Source organism: Chlamydotis macqueenii, chromosome 8 (genome assembly GCF_036417535.1).
Source record: "Chlamydotis macqueenii isolate bChlMac1 chromosome 8, bChlMac1.mat, whole genome shotgun sequence".
In the NCBI taxonomy this organism is placed as follows: Eukaryota; Metazoa; Chordata; class Aves; order Otidiformes; family Otididae; genus Chlamydotis; species Chlamydotis macqueenii.
The window spans coordinates 18240389-18266524 of record NC_141563.1 but is presented as its reverse complement, the minus strand read 5'-3'; the positions used below and the strand labels follow the sequence as shown (position 1 = coordinate 18266524).

The 26136-nt window shown below is 38.2% G+C and overlaps 1 protein-coding gene across 2 annotated transcripts in view; it reads right to left on the bottom strand.

The window, feature by feature from the left end:
- DPYD (dihydropyrimidine dehydrogenase) overlaps positions 1-26136 on the bottom strand; it is a 370709-nt gene that overhangs the window by 131149 nt on the left and 213424 nt on the right. The window contains exon 14 of one of the 2 annotated variants that reach the window (XM_086752907.1): positions 10174-10338. The exons of the other annotated variant lie outside the window; for it this stretch is intronic. Within the exon in view, the coding sequence (XP_086609033.1) occupies positions 10174-10338 (165 nt within the window). The remainder of the gene's footprint in view (positions 1-10173; positions 10339-26136) is intronic. 2 annotated transcript variants of the gene reach the window in all.

Here is a 26136-nt window from a genome sequence, read left to right as displayed (position 1 = left end):
CATTTGGGAGTGTATTTTTTAACATTGCCACGAGGTCACTTTCTCCCCATCCAACGGCAACTTCTACATCCTAGTATTAAAACAATAACTACCCAGAAAAGGGCATTTCCCAGGGAGTAATGACTGGCTGGGAGGAGTTGATGGCCCGAGGCACTGCTGAGGGCCATTAACCCTGGCCAGTTATTAATCGCCAGGAAATGCCCTGCACCAAGGTTGTTATTGCTATTTTAAGCACAGATTGGGGGGAGTGAAATGGACATCTTAGTGTACAGATTTTTGTAATGCATGATGCAATTTCCTTTGTTGCAGTTTACAGAGGACATTTCTAGAAAGAATGAATGCTCTGCCCGATACCCAGCTGGATTTCACAGATCATTTTGCAGCACTCCGTTGTGCACACAGTTAACTCACCAAACTGAGAAAACAGTTGGGGATTTTAAAAGCTTTTCTTTTCTCTCTAAATAATAGTCTACATAGAAAAATAAAACAAAATTCAGATCTTAATAAGATGAACATGCAACAAAAATAGGCAACTCTTCATGTCACTGTCAGCAGAATTACATTCTAGAAATATCTTTTTTAATCACACTGTCCTTGTGTTTAGTGCGTTTCCTTTGACAATACTCCTGCTTAATGGCCATTCACATATCTCTTCAAAACAGGAATTTTTAGCAGCAACAGCCAAAGCACATCCTGAACCAGCTTGAGCTGATGCTAGCCATTAAGGAGTTTGTCTTTCCAATAATCAAGCAGATTGGGTCATTTTCTAGGAGATGGTTGGTGAAGTATTTCAGAAACTGCTTTAATTTTCTCCTAGTTCTTATCCTAAGGCTAAAGTTTTAAAAGGCGTGCTCATAGCCCTCACAAAACTGTGAAAATTGTTCTTTTCTTGCAGGGATCAATAACTCACTCTTCCATATCAAAAGGATATTCTTAGCATATGTACAAATAGTCATCTGCCTTACTGAACTACTTACTATTTGTCAAACCTTAGCTGTGAAAGTAAAACAAATGAATTAAGACATGGCACAGGAAGAAAGTACAGTTCTGCATTAAACTAGTTTGACAGGTTTCTCAACAAAGCTGTAGTTTCCAAGTGCAAAACATAAAAGATCTTCTCACATTTCTCCTCAAGGTCCTAATTTGTCACCACAAACATATCCATTTGAATCATAGACTGATTGTAAATATCTCACTGAATTTACCATGTGGTTCTATTTTCAGTTACAAATTGCAGTTTCCAGCAAAAGATATGTGCTTTCTTATAACAAAATTCCCTCAAATTGATAGTTGGAGTGAGTGTGTCCATCTCTTTGCCAGATTAATAACCATATTCATAAAAAAATTAATAACAATAACCCCACCAAAATTAATATTGTAGCAGTTGGGACCAATCAGCATGACATGTACTGCATGGTCATTTGAACATGCATCAGCAGACGTTGTCTTTGGGTAAATTTTTAGCAGACTTTCTTGCATTTCTATACATAGGATCATCTGTGGTGACCCTCTGGAAACGCAGCCTTTCAAATCTTAGTGAATTAAAGACAGCACTTGAATTACAAAACCCTTAGCACATAATTTCAAACTAGTACAAAATGTATCTCCATCTCAGTTTGAGTTCAAGTAATGTAGTTACATGCTAATCAGGTTGTCAAAATGTAATACAGGCACAGTGGTCCAGAGGTTGAGAAAGAACTGGGAGGCAGGAGAGGGTTTCTGATCCTGGGTACAAATCTAACAGCTCTTCTTTATGCGTCGACAATGTAAACCCATAGGAATGGGCTACATGGCTCAGTGTCCCTTCTTCGATACGCACCAGCAGCAGCCCTGTAGGGCAAGACTACATTAGTGTTTCCCTAGAAAACTCTCCCAGCTTTTAAAACATCTGTGGCACAGGAATTCCCTGAGCCAGAGGTGATGTACTCCACAGCCTTCTCCAAATAATTTTTCCAGTTGGTTCTTTCTCAATCCATATGTACCTCTAGCACCAGCAATGCCCTGTGAGAATGAGCTCCACAGCCAGAGTGGCTTGTGGTGAAGTGTCTGCTCCTGCTCATTTCCACATATCACCCTTCTGGTTCCAATCCAACTGCACTCGTCAAGACAGAAAAATCTGAACCACACAGTGTATTCAAAATGTGGAAATAAAATGAATCAATACACTGGCATAACAAAGGTTTTTGCTTTGTTCTCTCTTCCTTTCCCAGAAATCCTGTGTTTGATATGCTTTATTCCAATGCTATTCAGCATTAAGCTGAGATTTTCATAGTGTTTTCTGCTGTAACTCTAGTATAGTTAGCTTAGAATCAATCACTGAATATATATAAATTTAGTACTGTTTTATCCCATGTGCATACTACATTTATCTTCATTTAATTTTACCTGACAGTTGATTGGCCAGTCACTTGGTAATGCAAGATCCTTCACAACCCTTTATAGTCACTTCTCATCTTTTTTTCCTCTACAATACTTACTATTACCAGCAAAGTTTACATTCCTGAAAGTCTCTCTCTCTTCCAGATTGTTAATAAACATTTCAAATAGCACAGAACACAGCACAGACCCCTAGGGAATTTAACTGGACCTCTATATCCACTGTGAAAACAGAGTATTTATACATTCACATTGTTTCCTATGTTTAACTAGTTATTTATTCATGTGAGTTTCTTCCCTCTGATCTTATGGTAACTTAATTTCTTAACTGAAAATGCATCCTGCTCAGGAAGAGCTGAACCAGCATCAGGAGCAATGAGGACACCCTCAGGATGGGGGAGAGCAGAACCTCCCCTGGAATATTTGGAGGTACACTGTTTAATGCATCTGCTTTTCTTTCATGTCAGCTCTTTTCTCTACCTTTTCTAGGAAGCATCCTTCTGTGCTGTTTTTTGTCCTGTCTTTTCCTTGTGGTGAAGGATGAAGAGAAAAAGGGAAGGTGGTCATATGCTCCATGCTACGAGGCCTCTTGTCTTCTGCCCACCACAGTAGTCACTGGAAATTGAAGAGTCAGCCATTCTTGCACTTCATACTAGCTAGGGCCAAGTGGTTTAGTTTCTGGGCAAGGTAACTAGCATGAGTGCCTTATTCCAACCTCATCCTCCCTCTTCAGCTAGGATTTCCTCTGATGTTAAGACACTAGGCCTACTGCCAGTTTTCTGCAGCAAAAGGGATCTTTTCCATATGGTGAATTTAACAACTGCTGTGTGGGTTTTTTCACCTCCTACCAAGCATCCATGACGGCTGGCTTTGGGAAGTTTAAGCTGCAGCAATAACAACTTCTGGAGTTTTTAAATGTGATTTTGGGATCTGAAATTCAGATAAGGGAACCCAGGTAGCTGTTCTGTGCTGCTGGGCATTTCCATGATACGGAGTGCGCAAGCTTCTGGGCAGCCTGGCTTGTGGCTCTCTCCCCTTGTGCTCTGTCCTTTTCAGTTCATGTGAAAAACCATCTGGGCTTCCGGCAAGGGTCCTCTGATAGGCCTGAGGATGCACAGTGTGCACCCTCACCATTCAGGTTCACAATACACTGGTTACTTTTGGTAGCAAGAAAAGTCCACGTAGGCACAGCTCTACTTGGTTGTTTAGAAAGGTTTTATTCCAAGTTGGTAGGTGTTGTGGCTTGTCAAGACGTCTGTGATTTATCATCTGGATACACACCTCAGTAGGTATTTGGAGTATAAAATACTATTTCTTTGTGATGGAAAGGCAAAGCTATCTATACTAGCCCTAGGAAAAGGAGGCATTTATGGAGAGCAGCGGGCTGACAATTTGATCTTCATTTCTTCTGAACATTACTCCTGCAAAGATGAAGATGAAGGTTCTGCCTTTCACTTCCCCTAATTACCCGTATTACAAATGCTATTTCGAATTCCCAAATATTTAAATTTGAAGCCCAAAAAACTACTACCTTTTATAACCAGAATTAAGTCAGTGACTGGTATCTATTCACATACATTCTATGTATGCTACACGACATCCCACAGACCTCTGAACACCCATCAAAAATAAAAGTTACAATAATGCCTGCAAAAAGACACAAATTACTCCTAATACATCTAGTGAGAAAGCCAACTTTGATCTTTTCATCACAGTAAAGCTGTGAAGTTTATGATTCCTCTGTATCTTAAGAAGTTTTCCACCTACTGACCCTTAATTTTAACTCTCGAAGGAGATCTACAGCAATTTTAGATATGCTGGTCAATTCCTCTCAGTAACCAGATTACAAGGTCTACCATCAGTGCAGACTTAGAGAGGGAAAAGTTTATATAAATATAAAAATGTTGATCACAGTCTGTACGTGAAACCTGCTATTAAAACCAGAGTTGGTCCTACAGATAAGCTTCATATGTAGGACCCCACTTCAGGGATCACTTCTGCAAACTAATCAAACCTCTCCACGTAAACCACCCAAATAACTACTATTGCTGTTGCAAATCTATTTCTATTCATATTATAGCTTCAGGAAATCTTTTTGAACATTGCATTTTTCTGCACTAAAAGTCATTTACAGGAGCAAGGCACTCCCTTATGCCTGTTCAATTGTATTTTTCTTGCTCTGTAACCCCAAATTTCCTCCTGACCTCGCAGAGTGCAATTAAAACAAATCTAGTTTTGTTACCTAAATTTAAAAGAAACAAAAAACAAACAAACAAAAAAAACCTAAACCCCAAAACCTAATAAAACCAGCTGCCTTATTTTATACCTCCACAGCAGAAAAAAAACTTGCATAATATAAAAAAAACTAATTACACCATTCCTGGAGATTTAAAAACATAAAAAAAAACCCCACCCAAAACACCAAAACCAATGCTACAAAGAAGCTGATTGTCAGCCTGGGACCCAGCGATCTGTTCTCACATGCTCTCTAGCATGGCTACTCCTGACAGGTGTTCCTGGGACATTCTGAACAAAAAGTTGAACAAAAATATATCTTTAACAGTTTCAGCCTTGAAAAGCTGCTCTCTGCTGAGTAACTGTCAGAGAGTCTGTCAGCAACATTCTGCAAGCAGCAGAACAAACATTAAGACGACAAGAGTTTTCAGCTTAGCTTTGGGGTCCAAGAGTACTTAATGTTACTAGCAAAAGAGGTTTCTCAATTCAACACATCACGACACTGATAGCTGAATCACAGATTCAGTGTCACAGCTGACAATCTGGTATCCTATGTATGTTCCTCAGAGTCATACAGCAGCCCAAATTCATTTGTGTTCAGTAAGGAGGCCAAAAAGTTACTTTTAAGACTTTAGTATACTAATACAGCAATATTGAATATTACTCAATTTGGCATCTTCTTCCAAAATCCAGTTCTTCCTTGCAGTACAAATTTCTCAGACATTTGCCTGTTTGTGATGGACTTCTGTTGGCCCTGTAGGGAATGACATTTCCCCTGCAATTTATTTTGATTCATTAAGTGCCCTTTCGGAGCCCTTTATCTGTACTGCTGAGACCTCCCGCACATCCTCAGCCCCAAAGTAATTTGCATATTGAGGTTTTTAATGAATTCACTTTTTTTTTTTATCATCTACAGGGCACCAGTTATGGTTTTGCAAAGGTGGAGAAAGACTACCTGGCAACTGTGCCCATCATTTTCTTACTGAACTCTCAGTTTACATTTTTCTGAGAAGTAAGAAGTGTTTTAGAGACAGTGAGTAGACAAATATTTTACCACCTTGCTCTTCTGGAGCTTGTTCTCTCCAGTGCAGGTGCAAAAGAGGCTTAACAGTAATACGAAACCTTAAAATACGTGTCCAGCTACTAAGTAGTGTAAATATACAGACATACGTATGAGACTGGAAGAACAGACATCTGTGTAAGCAGGTGATTTACCAACACAGATGAGAAGGCTGAGCTATGGTAAGCAAAATGTTTTGATGAGGAATAGCAGCAGTTTGCATGCTTTTTCTGACAAAACAAGTGTTACCACCAATATATCCCATTCCCTCGCAATCACCAAAAATTATTTACATGATCGCCAGCTTCACTGTGCACGCAGCTTCTTGTTTTACTGGCACACAGAGATGTATTGTCACTACCAGTATTCATAGTTCCCCGCACAGATAATGGCCATATTGTAGCTAATGTCACATATGTGAATATAAAATTTCAACAGTAAGGTCTCTTCCAAGGTTTTATAATTTTCTTTTCAACTTTCTCAGACAGTTTGTACTGATTAAAGTTTGTAGATTTTTGCAAAAGTTTTTTTTTTTTTTCCACAGTTTTCATTTCTGATCACATCATTAGGTGAGTTCTACTTGGCCAAATTAATATTTCTTAAGTAAAATAATTTCTTGAATATACCATAAACTGCCATTTTTTCAGCCACACTTTGGCTGAAAGTACATCAACAGACCATATAATCAGGTATCTCCTTGGTAAATAAAATAAAAGTAGGACATGTTGTGGCATTAGTGTTAATTATTTTGCCCCATCATTTAAAGCACTTCTAATATTGAATGTCCAAATTATGGTCTAGTCTTTTTAACATGAACTGACAACTTTGCACATTTCCCATCTGTGGTGGGTTAATGGTGGTCAGCAGCTAAGCCCCCAAGCTTAGCCACGCATTCACTCCCCACCTCCAAATCTCCCCTCTGCCATCTCAAACCAGTCTAAGCAGGCCTTAGAAGAGAAGAGTGTTCCTATTTCTCATTATGATGTTGAGATAATATTTGTATTACACAGGAACAGTTTTTATTGGCCTTGGACCAAAATGTCCCTCTACAGCAGAGAGTAAAGAGACAGACTACCAGACTATGGTTATGGTTTCAGTAGTTATTGCTCTTAAACAAGTAATTAAATTTCAATCTGAAAATTCTGATTATTTATATTTTTCTTTCACTTTTTTCTTGAGTTTTAGATTAATATAGCACTTTACAAACAGCTTTTTTTTTTGTGGGAGTGGGGATGCAAAATTTACTAGTGAGGTGTCAGCTTTATGCGAGCTCAGAAGGGACATTTTAATATTACAGTTAAGACTATGAAATTAATAAAATAATTGTTTAATCTTCTCTTACTGTCAAGTTTCCAGTCTCTACTACTAAAGAACAAAAAAAAAAAAAAATCCATTTTCTTATTGTTAATAATTGCACAGAATGATGAATCCTGTGGTAACAGATGCTATGTGTGGCCACAAGACAGAAAAGCTAAATACTTAATAGACTCTCATAAAAATAACCCTTAGTTAACCATGTAAGGAAGATGTTTGGATATCACAAAGACAGGCCAATATAAATAAGTAAAACTACAAATCCAGGAAAGCAAAAAGAAGATGAAAAATACAAGCAGAGCAATTTTCTTCTCACATCCACAACTCTAACTGAAAGGGTGTTTTCTTGGTATATAGGAAAGCAGTGGACACAGCATTTTTAAAAACACATCCTTCGAAAATGTAACAATAAACAATGCTGAAGAATATCGTATGTTTTAAATGTTCTCAACTAAGGTGCTGAAGTAATACCTTCCTGAGATGTCTGAAGTACTAGAAGGAAAACAATCCCATTTTTAACTGCAAATAATTTTAACAGAGAAGCTCCTGATTTAAAAAAAAAAAAACAAAAAAAAAAAAAACAAAACCAAAAAAACCAAAACAAACCAACATCTTGGGCCTTTATTGTGCATACCATCTAATTTCTTTTTTGTGTGTGTGTGTTTTCTGAAAAAGACAGTAATAATAATATTAACTCCGTTAAAAAAAAAAAAATCCCAAATTGAAACAGCAGAGATTTTTATACTTCACAAGCAAACATACAAAACCCAGATACTTTCTCTTTTTGCTTTCTCCTCTGCTTTGACCCTTACAAATATTTAATTCACTGCTGGTGGCACATAAGCAAGTTTCTGCTGGTGGCAGCTTTTGCCCTAGTCCACTTGAAGTGTATTCAGGGTTGAAGGGAGAAGCTAATAGAAGAGAAAACTGGGAAAAACTGCCAGTCAGAGATAATTGCAAGCTACCAGCAAGAACCAGGAGTCATAAGAGCCAAAGAATGAGGCCTCCCACTACAGGGGTGAAGATAGCACAAGGGTGATGCTAGTTCCTGATCTATAGAGGCAACATGTCACAGTTACATGACATTATCCACTGAGTTGTGCCTGATGGTCCTCTTTTGCACAACCCCTTGCAAAATGTAGTTTAAATCCTAGGCTTCATTGGGGAAATTTATCTGCTCTTTTTGCATTATGGTATGCTTCTTCCTAGTGGCATAAGATAGGATGTTGTTCTGGAATCATCTTCTAGTGAGGCAGCTATTTTGCTCATATCCTTTTCACCTGTAAGATAAATCTTAGCTTAAATTACTTGTATTACATGGTGAAAGTAATTATGTATAAATTTGGGGTTGTTTTTAATATTTACCATAGCAAGTTACGTGTTTGTTCTTCTTTTTTTTTTTTTTTTTTACTGTAATCACTTGTGTCCTCATCTCTGTTAGCTTTCATTTGAGCAGAAAATGTCATTCTTTGCTTGTTAATTGAGTTCACTCAAACAGTTCTCAGAAACTGCTTTTGGTTTTAATAAACCCCTTCAAAACATATCAAGTTTAAAAAGCCTTTCTAGAGGAGTGAATAGGAATCGGGTAGAAAAAAAAAATTCTGCAAGCTCTAATTATACAGAATATTTAAAAATAAGCACCAAGAGATTTCTACTCAGAGAACAAAAATCTGTTTTCAGTTAGCAACAAATTTACCATTATGACAGTTCTTAGATGAGTTCATGGGCATATTTTAAAAACCCCTGTGAGCAAAACCAAGGTCTTCTGCTGGTGCTGCTTCCCCCGTGCCCACGCAGGTATTAACAACCTCAAAGATGCCATGGCAGCAGTTGCAGCCAACGTGCAGGAGCTGAATTCACATTCTCAAAGTATTAACTCACAGAGTGAAAGACGATTAGAAGATGCTAACCCCAGGAACTATGGAAGAGTGGGACTTCTTCATCCCACACAAAAGGCTAGATCTCAGAAAATTCAAATTTTCCTTTGAAATTGTTGCTAGTGCTTTTCCTCACAGAAGAGGATGGTTTGATCTTAAGCACAGCATGCTGCAATAGATTTTTTGTGAAGACCACAATAGGAGACCATTCCCACAGCAGAAATGGCCAACAGTCTGCCTGCATGCAATATCCAGGATTTTGACAAAGGATGTTAAAATAAAAATCAGAGAATTACAATATTATTTTTCAGTTCACATTTTCACTATTACAAAGCCCAGTTACAGTAAATTAAGTGACACAAACTTCAGCAAAGAAACACACAGTCCATCCATAGCGAAGCAGGATATTAAACATGCAGGACAACTTTTAGCATCTGTTACAAAGTGTTTAAACATTTTTATACTCGCCGATGTGTAAGTTTAAATTCCAGGAATAAGAAAACAAAAAAGGTTGTCTTCATGCCATAATATACTCAGAAACATTCACTTATTTTGTTCATAACTGAACCCTGGAGGTAATAACTTCAAGACAGAAGATATGTAAGCTCTGGGATTTCTAGCTCTATCCATTCGAGATAATGATTGAGGTGAATTTTACTTTCCACCTCGTTGTTCTTATTCACTAGAACAGTAGCTGAAAACCATTTATGTCAGCTAGCCAGCTCCCAGCTTTGATTATTACCTTCTGGATAGATATTCCCCATAGCCAAAAAGGCTCTAACAAAACTCTAACTTCACTCATTGCAGTGAAGTTAACTTTAAGTCAGTATTTTTTTTTTTTCTCCTAAAGCAGCCAATTGCTTATAAAAATATTAGAAGCATCTTTCACATCTGGATTAAGAACGAAAAGAACAAAGATTCCTTTTATAATAAAATTCAAATCACAATGAAAATTATTACTACAAGTTACATATCTTTAAAAATTATCTTAAATACAAAATTATTCACAGCAGAACTGATAAGCATCCACTCTGGGATTAACTCTTTCCCTTGATACTATCTATTTGAATGTAAACATCAGTCTAAGTAAAAAATCATAAGCGTTCTCTGTTTGTGTAACAGCAATTTCACAGAATTTTCTGTCATAAAGATTTTTTGGATGGACTTTTCTGTTTTTTAATAACATACCCATATGTCAACAAAGCAATTGGCATTCTATTTAATAAAAATTAAATAGGTGAGTTTTCACAGATTTATAAAACAGAGATCCTAAATAAGTATATTGCATTTTTAGAACTGAGCAGTACTTACATGGTTTGGAAAGTCAGCCTTCAGTTCAGCAATACTTTTACACCAATATGCTGCTGTTTTCTCACTGATCAGTTCAATGTTCAGAAAAGAGCCTTGGCCTGGGCCGTATATAGGACCTGAAGTAATTCCACGCACAATCCTTGGAGAAACATTGGTTACAATATCCTGCAAAACAGTGAAACCTTTCAGGTTGACTTTCTAAAATGAGGCACATATCAATGATGTCTATGACATAATATAAAGACATCAGGTATTCATAAAATGTACAGTTATTATGAGTAAAAACTGCAATTACAGGCCAGTTTTCTAAATTAGCAGATTATCTGTGTATGTGAAATTATCTGACAACTATCAAGAAAACGGCAATATGGGGCACCTATAAACTGCCATACAAAACATCATTTAAATAATGCTTTTGTGTCAGGTAGAAGGCATACAAGACTTTGTGTAAAAACCTGTGTAGGTCTCAGCCACACAACAGCATACACGTGAACTATACCCCACAAAGATGAGCAAAGTCCATGTCCCATGCCAAGAGGTGAAGAGCAAAAGAGTGCTGCCCACCAGAATCTCCAATGAAAGTCAGGGTCATAGGTCCAGTCACCAGAATAAGTGTGTATCAAACTTCACAAATGAAATGATGTGATTAAGAGAGATCAAAATTTAAAAATAAAAAAAAAATACTGAAAATTAAGATCAATATTATACAGCATGACATTTCTGAAGGTCAGCACGAGGTTAGCGAACAATTTTGAAACATACAGTAAACACACAAAATGTTGACTTATTTAGTAGTCTTAATTAAGCTGCAATGTCACTGTATCTATATTAACAAAGAACTGTAAATTCTGACATTATTTAAAACCAAAGAGAAACATAGATGGCAAAATGTTCCTTTTGCCAATTTCCAATTAAAAATAATTTTGAGTAAAGGTCATTTATTTACAAATGTATCAGAATTATTTGTTTAAGTACCCCTCCTCACCATCTTGTCATTTTTAGTGAGATAACATGAACCTTCATTAGTATATAGCAATTAAGGTCAATTTACATATTTTAATTAAGAATCATCCCATATAAAACAATTAGGGTAATAGGCATACTAACTGGATTTCATAACATTTGGACGTTTTTCCAACTAGATAGACAGGAAACCTTAATTAGCATTAATTAGCACTGATCTGCATATGTTTGATAAGGCATACCCTTGCCACAAAAGATTATTTATTCCTGAATCTGCCAAATGCTGCAGTTACAGAGGATAAAGGGACTTTTCTTCACATTGTACGTAAATTTGAGGTAATCTTCATTTGCTTATAAAGTTGAATTACTTATTATACAGTAAATATGCACTAATATTTTATACTGATAGATAATTATATGTCCATTTACATATGTAGAAATCATGCAAAGTAATCTCCCCAGTTCATCTGTTTTCAGGCCTAGTAAATCTGGAACATGGACATCACAATAACCCCTAATTTTCCTATTATATTTCCCTTCATCACAAAAGCTTCACCTCCCTCTTAACAGTTAAGTTATATTTTCAGAGAAAAAAATAATTCAGAGCATTTTCTTAACTTATGCAAATCAAAACCAAACAGCAAAGTACACTCCCCTCACTCCCAAAACAAATTACAAAAATTGCAGTTTATGCAGAAGAACCATTTACATCACTTTGCTCGGCATTATCCTCTTGAGTGTTTCATTCCTTTTAAATTGCCTCAGAGGAACTTGTGCTTTGACTTCATCCCAGAAAGCTATTCATATACACAGGCCAGTACTATCACATCATCCAGCATGATAAAATAGCAAAGTCAACGACTTAAATGCTGGCAATATGACCTTATTCCTGTGGGCACAGGGTGCAGGTGGTCAATTGCCAACAGATAGGAGTTACTTTGACCATTCTTCAAGCAACCATGAGCTTCCTTTTCGCATGCTCCAAACCAGTCAGAAGCTATGTAGCAACAGCAGTACGGCACTAAGCCTGAGCTAACAGCCTGTCTATTGGTGGGAATTATTATTTTCAGGTTCGGTGCAAATTATGATAAAATGCACACGGTATGATTTCCATTCTGTGGCTGGCTTGTGTACGTGCATATGCCAGACAATGCTTGGAGGTACCTACAGTACCGTTTGTTATCATACTATGTGCATGTTTTGTTGTTCTTACAGTTTCTTTTATTTTACTACAGGTAAGAATTCAAAGACTGGGATATTACAGCCTAGAGTAATACAGTCTATTACAGACTATTACAGTCCTCTTGCGGGACACTCACAAAGCCTCAGTCTGCTTCCAGGCAAAAACACTCAGGAGTTTTTCCATCTGCCTTGGGTCTCTAGGCAATCTCTTTTCTCTTCTAAGAGCAGAGACCCCTGCTTAGACCCTGTGACTGGCAAAATCCCCGTGGCTTTGACTCTCTCTTTCCCAGAGCTCAGTCATGGCCGATGTCTGAATGACAATTTATCTCTCCAGGATCCCACAAATTTAAATCAGGTAATGCACAGACTTTGCATACTGTCTCAAAAGCAGCCACTCTTCACTTTAATGTCCACAAGAGATACACAGAGCCACTGAAACAGTAAACGTGTATACCTCTGCCTACATTTTCTCACTCTTGAATTTTGCTTGAGGTTTTGAGAGATCCTCTTCAGTGCTCAGGGACCTTCCCCTCCGATCCCCCGCCAGCTGACAGCTGCTCCTTCCAATGGTGGCTTCCACTGCCTCCCTACCACCTCTGTGTCACCAGACCCCTCCACTGTGTCCATGCATCAATTTATCTTTCCCGACCAAGCTGCTTCTGCTTCCAAAAAATCCTTCCCAGCTTTGAAATCCAAACATTAACACCTGGCTGTTTTGTCTTGGTTCCTCCCAAGAGGTGTATGCTGTCCTTATTTAAGATCCGCTTCCTTGTTTCTCTCTCCTAGCCAGAGTAAGCTAGATGGAGAGAGTCTGTAATGACTGACACACTGGCACCTCTCCTGTCTCTTGTTAGCACATGACAGCCCCAGACACAAGAAGACTCACAGTTCATGGAAACAAAATGGAATTTATAACTTATGTGATGATTCACGGAATCTGTCTATGTACATACAGAATCAAATCACACAAGTGACAGAAACGAAAATTGTCTCTGAGATGAGTGTGAAATGCCTACACAGAACTTGACTTACCATCATCTTCCTCTTCAGTCTCCTGCCATGGCTATGGAAGCTAAACAGGGAAAGAGTTAGGAAAAGGAATAACTGGCTAGGCTTAGCCAACTTTACGTCCTTTGGTCTTAGGAGTGAATTTTACACAGTATCACAGGTTCCTTCACTAAATGGGCAATTCTGGTGGCCAGCCAATTGTTACTGCTGTCTCCAAATAAGCAAGTAAGGTCAGAGCAGCTGAAATAGTTATAGTGGTCCAGCCTACAGGGTTTGGAACAGAAAATCTAGTGTTTTAATCAAATACTGATTGTAGGATTGTGTGCTCAAATACTGGCACTCATAACTCCTTCTCTCTTCTGAAACCCCAGCTTTTCCTTTTATTCCAGCTACGCACACAATTCTCTTATCGTTCATAAAAATTGCGGTGTGCATAAAAGGCCACAACAGAACTGGAGCAAGAAGCCTCACAGGAAGCACTTCGATGTTTGAACCTAGAAACTTTTATTATTCTAAAAAAGCTGTTTGCTATAGACAGATGACCTGACTGATGAGCTGGTCTGGTCCCCGCATGGAGTTGAAAGTAGAGGTCTCCATATAGGAATAGCAGAACTTCCCCAAACTCCAAGATAAATCAAGTATCTTACCTCCCCGTGCAATGGAAGCAATAAACAGTCTTTGGGAAAAATAGTACACAGCTTTCATGTAATCTGAAGACCAAGGAGAGAAGACTTCTAACAAAGAGCAACTAGGGGAGAACAAAGCTTGTATCTGACCACACTAAAGGACAGAGCTATGGAAAAAAAATAGTAAAAAAAATCATTGGTAAACAGAATAGTCCATAGAAAATGAATTTGTTTTGTGTGGAGATCTTACAAATTAATGTAGACTTGGTGATTACGGAAACTATTCAGTGCTACATTACAGCAAAATAAGTCGGTTTGGGGGAGTTAATGCAAACAAAGAGAAACAATGACAACAAATGGAATCAAAGGCCAACTGTGAATTACGAATATTTCAGTTTCTGAATTTCTTCTTTTGCCTCAAAAGCTAATTCTTTTCCCCAGGAGAGCAGAGCAGAAACAATATCAATAACTCAAATACATCTAGTGCAGGACATCACCTAAGAAAGTGCTGTTACACACATAAAAGCACTGATGTCCTGCCGCTTTTGGATTCCCCTTTTCTGCTTATGAACAATTCTGGTATTCTGGTAACTTGAGATTCAGATAATTTGCATTACACATATATTTCTGCTCCTGTTGATTAATTAACTAACACACTGAAAAAAAAATACCTAAGGCACTGATCAGGCCCCATTTGCTCTAATAAACTCTGAACTCTGCAATCAGATCATTGAATTCTAAACTACTAGAGTAACGGGCTGGGAGGTTTGAGACAGCATCTTAAAAGATAAAGCCCAAAGACTCAGTACCTCAGTTAAATTTAAATAAAGGTACAAATCAATTAATCAGCCTATGCCTTGCTGTGCACTCTAAAACTTGGTTTGCTTCACGGTGTCCACATTTGCTGTTAATAATTGCCACACATTTTTGTATTGAAAAAACATTACCATGCTGTTTAACCTGAGAGAGACAGACTTTTACATTTGGGCAGCAGGGATATTTCGAATTTTAATGGATCCAAATGGGTGTCCAGCACAATGTTAGATCATGCGATAAGCACTTTCATTGTATGTTTCTCCTAAACTAATCAGCAGAGAAATAATTCACATTGTGAATATTAATGTTGTCATCTGTAGGCATGGAAGTTAATGACCTGTAGAAATGAATATAGCCATTTACCTCTCTCTCAGAGTAATTGTTTTAGGGGAATCAAGAAGACAGCTCTTCATTAACTATGTTCACATTTTTATTTCATAATCATGTCTCCTAGAAACTATGAAAAAGTTTGGAGAAAAATGTTATGTAAAGAGGTTAGTTGCAGGAATACATAAAAACAGCCTCTCAAAAGGTATACCATAGCCTTATGACTATTCAATTAATGTAGTTAGATTAGGAAATATAATAAAAAGAACTAAAAGGATAAATTATTATTTTTAATATCAAAGCTGTGATCTGTTTCTGTTGATTTGCAGAGCTTGAAGTATTCTTTTTTCCATTTTTCCCAAAATATTTTAGCTAGTTATATTTTAATGAACACTTGAAATAATAAAGTTGCTTAAGAGAACACATAGGCATTTATATTTGGGATACAGAAAGAAAATTAATTAACTGTGCTTTAATTAATATATTAACCTGTTGTACAAGTATTCACTCCTTAAAGTACAGATGATCTGCAATGTAAATATCTGCAGCACAATTAAGGCTTCAAATTAGATTTTTCGATTTTAAGAATATATTTAATCACACTATACCAACCGTTAATGTTTCTTCACTCTGAGAGGCTTCTATGAGACACAGAGGATGTGCCTTGCAGTGTTGGCCCCCAAAGTCAATGAAAGCCACCGCATACTTCAAATTAAGCTTCTCTTGTCTTTAACTTATGAAAGCAGATAGGAATTAGTGACCTTTGTCAGTTTCTTTTCATTAATACAAAAAAAAAAAAAGGTTTAACAAATGAACAGATTACTACTTTTTACTAGGTTGATTTATTTGACCTTTCCTTCTCCTAGGGAGAGAGGGCATTATACTTGCCAAGTAGAGTATGCATCTTTATGTTCCCGGGGTTACAACTTACTAAATGTCAATAGGAACACCAAGGCAGCCACACTAGCCTCTTTGTGAAGAGGAGATCTAAATAAATACCTTATTAAGGTAATTTTAGTCAAGCATCTCAAAATAGCATACTTAAAGTTAGTAGACAGTAAACCACAATGTAAAAAAAACCCCAGATGTAAGTTTCTACCTTACTATATTCAATATACCACCTTCTTTACTTGAACAACAAAACACTGTAGCTGAAAAATGCAGGTATTTAAGCAAATTATGATGTACTCCATTCCCCTAGATTTTCAAAAATGTATTGAAAAGGCTGTAAAGATTTAAAAACGCAGCATGTGTGAAATGTTTTTAGAGCTTATTTTCCAAATGCTTTAATCAACCTCCCAACAACAAGATTTAGTTTTCCCTAAAGTTTCTGCTAATTACAGGAGAACTTGATGTACAATTTCACCTATGTAAAAATATGGAGGAGAAGGAAATGTCACCCTTTTCTTTCTAATATTGCAGTAGTTAAAGTTTTCTGTAAAATCTGGCTCACTGCTGTTTGCACACCCTCATACATAGGAATGGCATCCCAGACATGTCCTTGTAATTCCCTGCCAACTCTCACTCAAGGTCTTGTGATGATTTGCCTCTTCTGTGACTCAGCTGTCTAGCCAGACTGTGTCTAGTATCACTCCTTCTGGAGTTTTAATTGTCCACAAAAGGCAAGTGAAACCTGAAGCAACAATACCACTACACACAGCACCATACATCCTTTCCAAATTGTTCCCCACCTTATTTCCTTCATTAGAGCTGAGGCATGTTGACATCCCCGTAAGGTTCCTTTTCTGAAGTACAAAGCACTGACTTGCTCTCCTGAATTTCTCCAAGCTCAGAATTTTTTTTATGTGAGCTTGTTAGGCTCCTTTTAACAGGAAGCTAAAGCCACAGCAAGGATTTCCACAAACACAAAACCATTCTCTCAGGTACAACCACACAGATTAATGATTGATTTCCGCTAAGGCATTATCTGCTAGAGAATAATTTTTACAACATACAGCAAGAGTTATTGGCTTATGGAGCAAGGTTTGATGTAGTGAATGGCATCTTCCAGTACGCAAACCACTGTTATGCTGCACACAATGCCGCCTGTTGAATTTGTAACACTTGTATTTAGCGTTTTATTTTAGTGAGGGAATCACAGAATGGTTTGGGTTGAAAGGGACCTTTAAAGGTCATCTATTCCCTCCAAGGAGCAGGGACATCTCCAACCAGATCAGGTGGCTCAGAGTCCCGTCCAACCTGGCATTGAATGTTACCAGGGACGGGGCATCTACCACCTCTCTGGGCAACCTGTGCCAGTGTTCTACCACCCTCATTGTAAAAAATTTTTTTCCTTATAACTATTCTGAATCTACCCTCTTTTACTTTAAAGCCATTACCCCTTGTCTTATCAAAAAAAGGCCCTGCTAAAGAGTTTCTCCCTGTCTTTCTTATAAGCCCCCTTTAAGTATTGAAAGCTTGCTATAAAGTCTCTCTGGAGCCTCCTCTTCTCCAGGCTGAATAACCCCAACTCTCTCAGCCTGTCCTCATAGGAGAGGTGCTCCAGCCCTCTGACCATCTTCATGACCTCCTCTGGACTCACTTCATCAGGTTCACATCCTTCTTATGTTGGGGGCTTCAGAGCTGGATGCAGTACTCCAGGTAGGGTCTCACGACAGCAGAGTAGAGAGGCAGAATCACCTCCCTCAGCCTACTGGCCACGGTTCTTCTGATGCAGCCCAGGATATGACTGGTCTTCTGGGCTTCAAGTGCACATTGCTGGCTCATATTGAGTTTTTCATCTACCAGTACCCCCAAGTCATCCTCCTCAGGGCTGCTTGCAATCCCTTCATCCCCCAGGCTGTATTGATACTAGGAGTTGCCCCAATCCAGGTGCAGGACCTTGCACTTGGTCTTACTAAACCTCATGAGGTTCACATGGGCCCACTTCTCAAGCTTGTCCAGGTCCCTCTGGATGGCATCCCATCCCTCCAGCCTGTCAACCTCATCACTCAGCTTAGTGTTGTCTGCAAACTTGCTGAGGGTGCACTTGATCCCACTGTCCCTATCACTGATGAAGATATTAAGCAGTACTGGTCCCAGTATGGACCCTTGAGGGACACCACTTGTCACTCGCCTCCATCTAGATATTGAGCCATTGACCACTACCCTCTGGCTGTGACCATCCAACCAATTCCTCATCCACCAAATAGTCCACCCATCAAATCCATCCCTCTGCAATTTAGAGAGAAGGATGTTGTGAGGGACCATGTCAAAGGTCCTACAGAAGTCCAGGTAGATGATGTCTGTAGCTCTTCCCTTGTCCACTGAGGTAGTGACTCCACCAGAGAAGGCCACTAGGTTGGTCAGGCAAGAGCTGCCCTTGCTGAAGTCATGCTGGCTGTCACAAACCACCTCCCTGTCCTCCACGTGCCTCAGCATAGCTTCTAGGAGGATCTGTTCCATAACCTTCCCAGGCAGAGGTGAGGCTGACAGGTTGAAGTTCTCAGGATCCTCCTTTTTACCCTTTTTAAAAATGGATGCAATGTTTCCCTTTTTCCAGTCAGCAGTGACTTCGCCTGACTGCCACGACTTTTCAAATATCATGGAGAGTGGCTTGGTAGCTACATCAGCCAATTCCCTCAGGACTCCAAGATGTAACTCGTCAGGTTCCACAGACTTATGTATATTCAGGTTGCTCAGGTAATCACAAACCTGTTCTGTTACAGCAGAAAGGACTTTGCTCCCTCAGTCCCCGTCTTGCGGTCTATCCACTCAAGGTGTGGGAAGAGGGGTTACCAGTGAAGACTGAGGAAAAAAAGTTGTTGAATACCTCAGCCTTCTCCTCATCCACTGTTAGCAGTTCACCAGTCCTGCTCATCAGGGAGGGTATACTTTCTTCTACCTTCATTTTCTGGCAAAAAGTCTAGACCTAGCCCTCTCTTTCCTCTTCATTGCTTTCCTTCTTTTGAAGAGAGATAGCATATAATGATAAAATGATGTAAAATAATTATTTTTCAGGTTCTCTTTCCAAAATAAGAATTGAATTCACAAAATCTATTATTTCATCAGCCTTCCAGGACTGTTCATGTTGGCGATTTTAAGTATAAGTGTTCTGATCTCTCCACTAGTACAGAAAAGATCTTGAAAACAATCCTTGCTGTTACTTATAAATTACACTTCTTCAGCTTTTACATGCAATACCTAGTATGCTACAGAGGGGAAAAACATACTCTGAAAAATATTCTTATCTGTCTTTTGATGGCTGTTTGTCATGTGTTTGCAAAGAGCAAAGTATCAAAATCTGTACATACCTTATATCCTGCAAGTCTGGAGTACAAATAGTGCTTGTAAATCTTTCTTAATATTCTACTCTATTTCTAGACTGAATAAAACGAGTTATGCAAACTATTTTTTTTTTAAAGAGACCATCACTTCATAAATGTTTTTACGACATTAAACTATCCCATTTGTGTTTATTAAACCAATTTAACACTACAGCTCCAGCAAGCAAGCTAGCTTTCCAAATCAATAAGTTAGCACAGAAGACTGCAGCCCCATAAAGGAAAAAGCAACGCGTCAGGATTTTGGAGAAAAACTGCTGAAGTACTCATATTGTGTGAAAGACAAATGACAAGTTAGAGGTTTAGTTACCATATATTTGATGTTTTTCTAAATCGTCTCATTAGTGCTTTAAGATTTAACGATGAGAATGCATGAGAAACTTCAAAATTTACAGACATCGAACTTAATTTCTGCCTAAGCTTTTATCATTGCTGCTTGCTCAGCACACCACCTTTCTTACTAATGCAATTTTCAGATGGTAGGTCATCACTATTGATAACTTATGATTAAAATAGCAAAATCCCAATCTCTTTGGATAATCTTACTAGATTAGAGTATACTTTACAAAAATGTTTACTCTCTTTACCTTAGAATAATCTTGGGACAATCCCATCCCCATTGCAAGTCACGTAAAAATGGTCTGTGGCTCTTTCTTAAAACAACAGCAGTCCCCCAGTCCTTGTTAATCCATGCATGTTGCTTTGACTAGAAGTCCTAATTTTATAAACTAAAGCTCCCTAAAGTAATAAATCTGGAGATTAAAATACAAGACAAAAGCAATACAAATGATGAGTAAAAGTACAAAACACTGGAAGAATAACTGTAATGCTTATGCCAAATATACAAATATATATTTTCTAGTTGAGTTATACATTTTACAAGAAAACGAAATTTTGATTTTGTTTACAATTACATTCACTTGAGCAGTTTTTTTAAAAAAACTTTTCATAATACAAAGTCACAACGCTTTAAAATTAAAACAACATTTAATATTTTTCTTATTTTTGACATATTTGCTTGTTTTCTAGACATTAGAATGTAAAGACATTTGTACTGTAATTACAAAAGATAATTTTTAAAATGTATTATGTCCTACAGCACTTTGCCTTGACAAACAATTAGTAGATATCACATTCAACAGAATACAAAAAGCAATCTTTATTCACAAGGTTAAAATTAGTCTTTGAACAAAAGATGCTTTCAAAGCAAATCCAAATTCTCATCAGCTTTATACCAGTTTCTCTGGGAGAGACAGGGAAGCGAGAGAGGGAGAAAAGAGAAAGGAAAAAAAACCCCTGAAGGACATTTGAAAAATTTCTTGCTAATGTTCAGTGTAAGCACACATTTTATCAGTTTTCTGATAAAGGTATAAGCAGTAGGACATGATTAAATTTCTGCTGTCAAATTGCATTGTGGTCAAAAACTATACCCATAGAAGAAAAGAGAAGTAGACTTCCAGTTCTTGGGAGAAAGTTGTGTCTGTATTCAGACATCCACTTTCAGATCTGTTTTTGCAGTGTATGATTCTTAGATCTCAGTGTTTTGATATAGTAAACTACCTAATCGATGAATGGTTGCTTTAGCTGACTGATAAGAAAAATGTTCAGTAACTGTCTCAAAACATTAACTAATTTTCAATGAGAGGCCATGAGAACAGAAAATCATGTTTAAACATCCCAGAGTTCTGTGAGAAAGAAATCTGAAGATGATTAGCAGATTTCTCAGGCTTTAGTTGTGGAAAGGTTTTTTCTTGTTTGTTTTGATGGTGGTTTGTTTGGGGGTTTTTTTTAGAAACAAATATAATTTCTCTACTCCAAGAGCAACCTTTCCCAATATTTGGAGAGAAATAGCAGACAAGCTGCTGTAGCAGAAGAGAAGATGAAAAGACATTCTTCAGCTAATGAAGAAAATTAGAAATAAGAATAAACCATGGCAGAAAACACAAAGTAAGAACATCTAGTAGCAAGCTCTTCTGAAATTTTCTATCCAAAACATTTTGACAAATTATACAATTTAAAAAAAAAAATCTAATTTTTCCTTGTCACAGATGTTGGTTTATCTGAAGGTTTTTAGTTTTCCATTTAACTAAGCAACCAGAGCTTTTACTGCACTCTGCTCTGCACCTCCTAGGAGACAACCCCATGAACAACAGTTACTGATGGAGGAGTCAGCAGTGGATGGTCAACTCTGCTATTTTCATTGAAGCACAGAATAAAAAAAAAAAAAAAATCACTATAGTTAGAATTTTAAGTAACCTCAGCTTCAGGAATACACCTGAAGCTATTCATTGTACTATATGGACTGTACCGGGATCTACTAAGCAACCAGATCTTTCAGAAACCACTGCTTCAGATTATATGAAGTGAGATGCTTGAGATCATCTACCATGAAACAAAATGCTATATCATAACAGCAGTCCTTGAGGTACTAGGATAGAATGTCTTGAATGTCTTGTGAAAATTCTCCCAAAAGTCATATCTTTGTGTCAACAAAGTATTATTTTTGCAGCTTGGATGAAGTACCTGATGAGCTTTATCTAAACTTGTTGAGAAATGTACTTAACTGACCAGATAAAGGAGCAGCAATTCTTAAAGCTTCATTCTAAACAAGTACTATTGGAGGGATGCATGAAATGCGAAGGAAAAGGCAGTTTGAAAAGTATGAGTCTAAGAAAACTATGCAGGAGCCAACATAGATAAGACTTAATTTAAAAAAAAAATAAATAAAATCGGTAAGAATCAGGAAAGAGAAGGAAGAATTACAGGACGTTTGCAGTAGGAATTCTAGGAGAGTCACTGAAGAAGTTACGCTTACAAGAAGAATACTTGTACTTTAAGAGAAGGTCAAATTAACATATTTTTTCAAACATCATTGTGAGAGACAACTCAATTTTTGTTTGTTTGTTTTCCTAATACTGTTTTCTAATTGCTAAACAAAATACTGTAATAAGGTAGTAGGGCAACATCAGTAACAGTAGGTCCCTAAAGCGATGAACTAAAAGCCAAGACACATAATGCCACAGAATGAGCTCCTCCAAATAAAAAAAAAAAAAAAGGGAAAGGATTCTAACAAAAACCCTGCCAGAAACAACAAACAATGAGGAAATGGGTTCTTTAAAGCCCACAACATCGATGACTTTGCACTTAATGTATAGACACAGACATTAAGCAAAGAAACAAAACCTCCAACACAGGAGTTCTAATGTCTGCTAATTAGAAGTGTAACTTCACACTTGAAAAACAGCATGGAGGTAACTATGTATTTAAGAGACAATCCTACATGGATTATTGTCGTAGTTCAGCCCCGATCAGGACCAGACTACGCAGTCTCTCTCTCGCTCCCCCCACCCTCCGAGAGAATAGGGGGAGATGATATAAGAAAAACGGCTCAAGGTTTGAGATAAGGACGGGGAGAAATCCTTAAAGTTACCGTCACGGGCAAAACAGACTCAACTTGGGGAAAACTATTCATTTATTTCTAAAATTAGCAGGAGAATGAGACAGGGAACAAGATAACCTCCCCCCCCACCCCTCCCTCTTCCCGGGCTTAACATTATCTCTACTACCTTCCCCTCCCGAGCGGCACGGGGGGGGAAAAGGGAATCGGGGTCGCGGTCAGTTCATCACGCGTTGTTTTACGCCGCTGTATCATCGTCGGGGGAAGAACTCCTCGCATTCCTCCTCTGCTCCAGCGTGGGGTCCCTCCCATGGGCCACAGTCCTCCGTGAAACTGCTCCAGCGTGGGTCATCTCTTCCACGGGTGCAGTCCCTCTAGAACAGCTGCCCCAGCGGGCCCTCCACGGGCCACAGCCTCCTTCAGGCCTCCACCTGCTCTGGCGTGGGGTCCTCCACGGGCTGCAGGTGGATCTCTGCCCCTCCGTGGACCTCCATGGGCTGCAGGGGGACAACCCGCTCCACCATGGTCTTCACCACGAGTTGCAGAGGAATCTTGGCCAGGAGCCATATTACTCCTCCCCCTCCTTCTGAACTGACCTTGGCGTCTGCAGCCATTCCTCACAACAGGCTGGCAGACGCCTCAGAGGATCCTTTTTACATCTTATTCACTTCTCATCTCCTCTCCACTTCTTGCAGCCGGGCCAGGCCGAGTTGGGCCCAGTCGGCTGCCCGGCGGGAGGCCAGAGGGTGAGGCCTGCAAGGCCCATGAGGCTCGCGCCTCCCCCTCTCTGCCCCCCGCTCAGCTGCTTCACATCTTCTCTTCCTCTTTTTTCCTGTTTTCCCCTACTTAAATACGTTATCGCAGAGGCGTTATCACGGGACATTCTGCTACCAATTGGCTCGGCCTTGGCCAGCAGCAGGTCCGCCCTAGGCCCGGCTGAGTCCACTGAACAAAGGGGAGAAACTTCTAGCAGTTTCCTACAGAAGCTACCACCTTAGGCCCCCCCTCACTAACAAAACCAGAACAATTATCAAAGCTCCTGTCAACAACTCCGGACACCTGTACCAAGCTCACTTATTGCCTAATTAAATATTAACATATCCTGATAGAATCTGTGGTCTGATTTTAATTACTGTTTTCTCATAGGGAAGTCATATAATCAGTGTATTTCTAGCTGTTTCTAGAGGCTGTTTTGTAAAACTCCATTAGTAAATTGTGAACCATCCCTAAAATATTTTCTTCCAGATTGCTAGAAGTAAATAATGACTATTATATTCTCCTAGGAGGAGATGCTTCCCTTTAAGAGGAGAAAAATACTATTTCTTCAAAAATCAAGGAGAAAAATATTTTAACTGCAATCCTATTTAAAGAACTGCTAAAATCCTTGCACAAAGAATCAACATCAGGGAGTTACAGAACAGCAAAGTTATATTTAAATTGATGTATAATCCAAAATATTTTTATTGATGGATTAAGTAATTAGGAGGAGAATCACATTACTCCCTTGAAGCATGTATTTAAATTTTCTGCTGGGGATGAATTGCAAATATTGAGGTATGTCTTGTACCTTCCTGCAGCATTTTCTTTTTCCATTAGGATTAAGAATGCTTAAACACTATAAACATTGATTAGCATTTGTGTATATTTAGGGGTGAGAAATTCAAGGAAATTATACCAATTCTATTTGGGAAGGTATTTAAATAGCTAGTACTATAATTTTCAAAGTATTAATTCTCCAGGTGGCAGTAAACAATTTCAAGTCATAGATAAGTGGTACAGGGAAGGTGGAAGGGTTTCAGTATCTAGGGGAATATTTTGTTTTACATTTCAATGATAATCTATCCATAATGCTTCTACTTCAATAACCTGATCTCTTTGTTTCGAACATACTTGTTTTATCTTTTCCTATGCAAAAGTCCTATTGAAGCCAAAAGGTCTTTTGCACGAGCAGGGACTGCAAGGCTGAGCCACTTACCATTCTCAGAGCCTGATTATACATAGATCTGGATATCATCATTGTGGGGAAAAACAAACCATGAAAATATAAGGCTCTATGAATTTTAACTTAGCACTTAAATATCTTGTAAGAGCTTCAAATCAATTTTACTACAGCACTAAATTTTAGACAAGATCTTTAAAAGACATTTTGGTTTTTGCTAGAGGCCTCACCTACTTTAAAATCCATGAAATAAAACTAGTATTTTCTCTTTGTACTGGCTACGAGAATGGGGACACACATAAGAGTATTGCATGCAAACTGTTAGATTTTATTTTCACAGACATAAAAGTAGTTGAAACAGTAGCAGGATAGATTTAAACTAAATAAAAAAAAAACAAGTGATTAAAAAAATCTCTTTTGAAATTACTTTCCTATGAATCAACTTGCAAGGAATCTCAAATCTTCCACTTTGAATTAAACTATCATCCTGACTGAGTTACCATTTTTGGAATGACTAACAGGCCTTTCCTGAATCCTTGAATAATGGAACAAACTCTGCTAGCATGTTATGATTGATGAGGATGTCACGAAGGCTGAAACTGAACTTGGGGCATCATGTATATATCTTGAGGAGAGTCTTTGGGAATGCAGATCCTGGGTGGGCTTCACTCAGGAAGGGTAGAGCCAGCATGTCTGGATCTGCTATCGGTCTCTGAGAACACTGTGTGTTCATCCATCAGTCAGCACAAGAGGCACCACACATAGGCTACACAATCTACAGAGAGAGTATTTTTCTTCCTCTTGAGAGCCTCAAAGTGGAGATTTACAGCCTGTAGATTTGAAGGTTGATTCTAGTTTTACAGCTCTTAATAAATAAACATGTGTTTGCACATGTTTTCACTTCTTTAACAGACAGGAATCCATGTAGAGAAGTGCTGAAGTGTACCTAGAATTTTGAGACCAAAGGACTAGCTCTGATTTCCATTCACTTCTGGCAAACACAGAGGCCCCAATCTCAAGTCTGGTTTTTGTCCAGGTTCACCTGAAGTTTTCATAGCAGTAGCTTAGTCATTGCATATTAATCTTTTTAAATGTCTACAAAAAAAAAAAAATGATGCATTCTATCACCTTTTAAAAATCATCCCTGTGGGACATAAAGCACAAATTTAATAAAGAAAAAAAAAAGTCCATTAAAATATCTTGTAAGAATTGCAAGTAGCCATGATACATGAAAATTCCTAGCAAGATTATTCTTCTGTTTACCACTGAGAAAGAAAAAAAAAAAATTCTGACTGGCCATGTTCTTTCTCATTAAATGTATAATAGGTCCCAAACCCCAGCACTCTTTGGAGTCATTGCTCAGGTCTGTCAGTTAAGTAAATATGCTCATCAGAGGATCTAGCAGGCACACATAGATAGGGT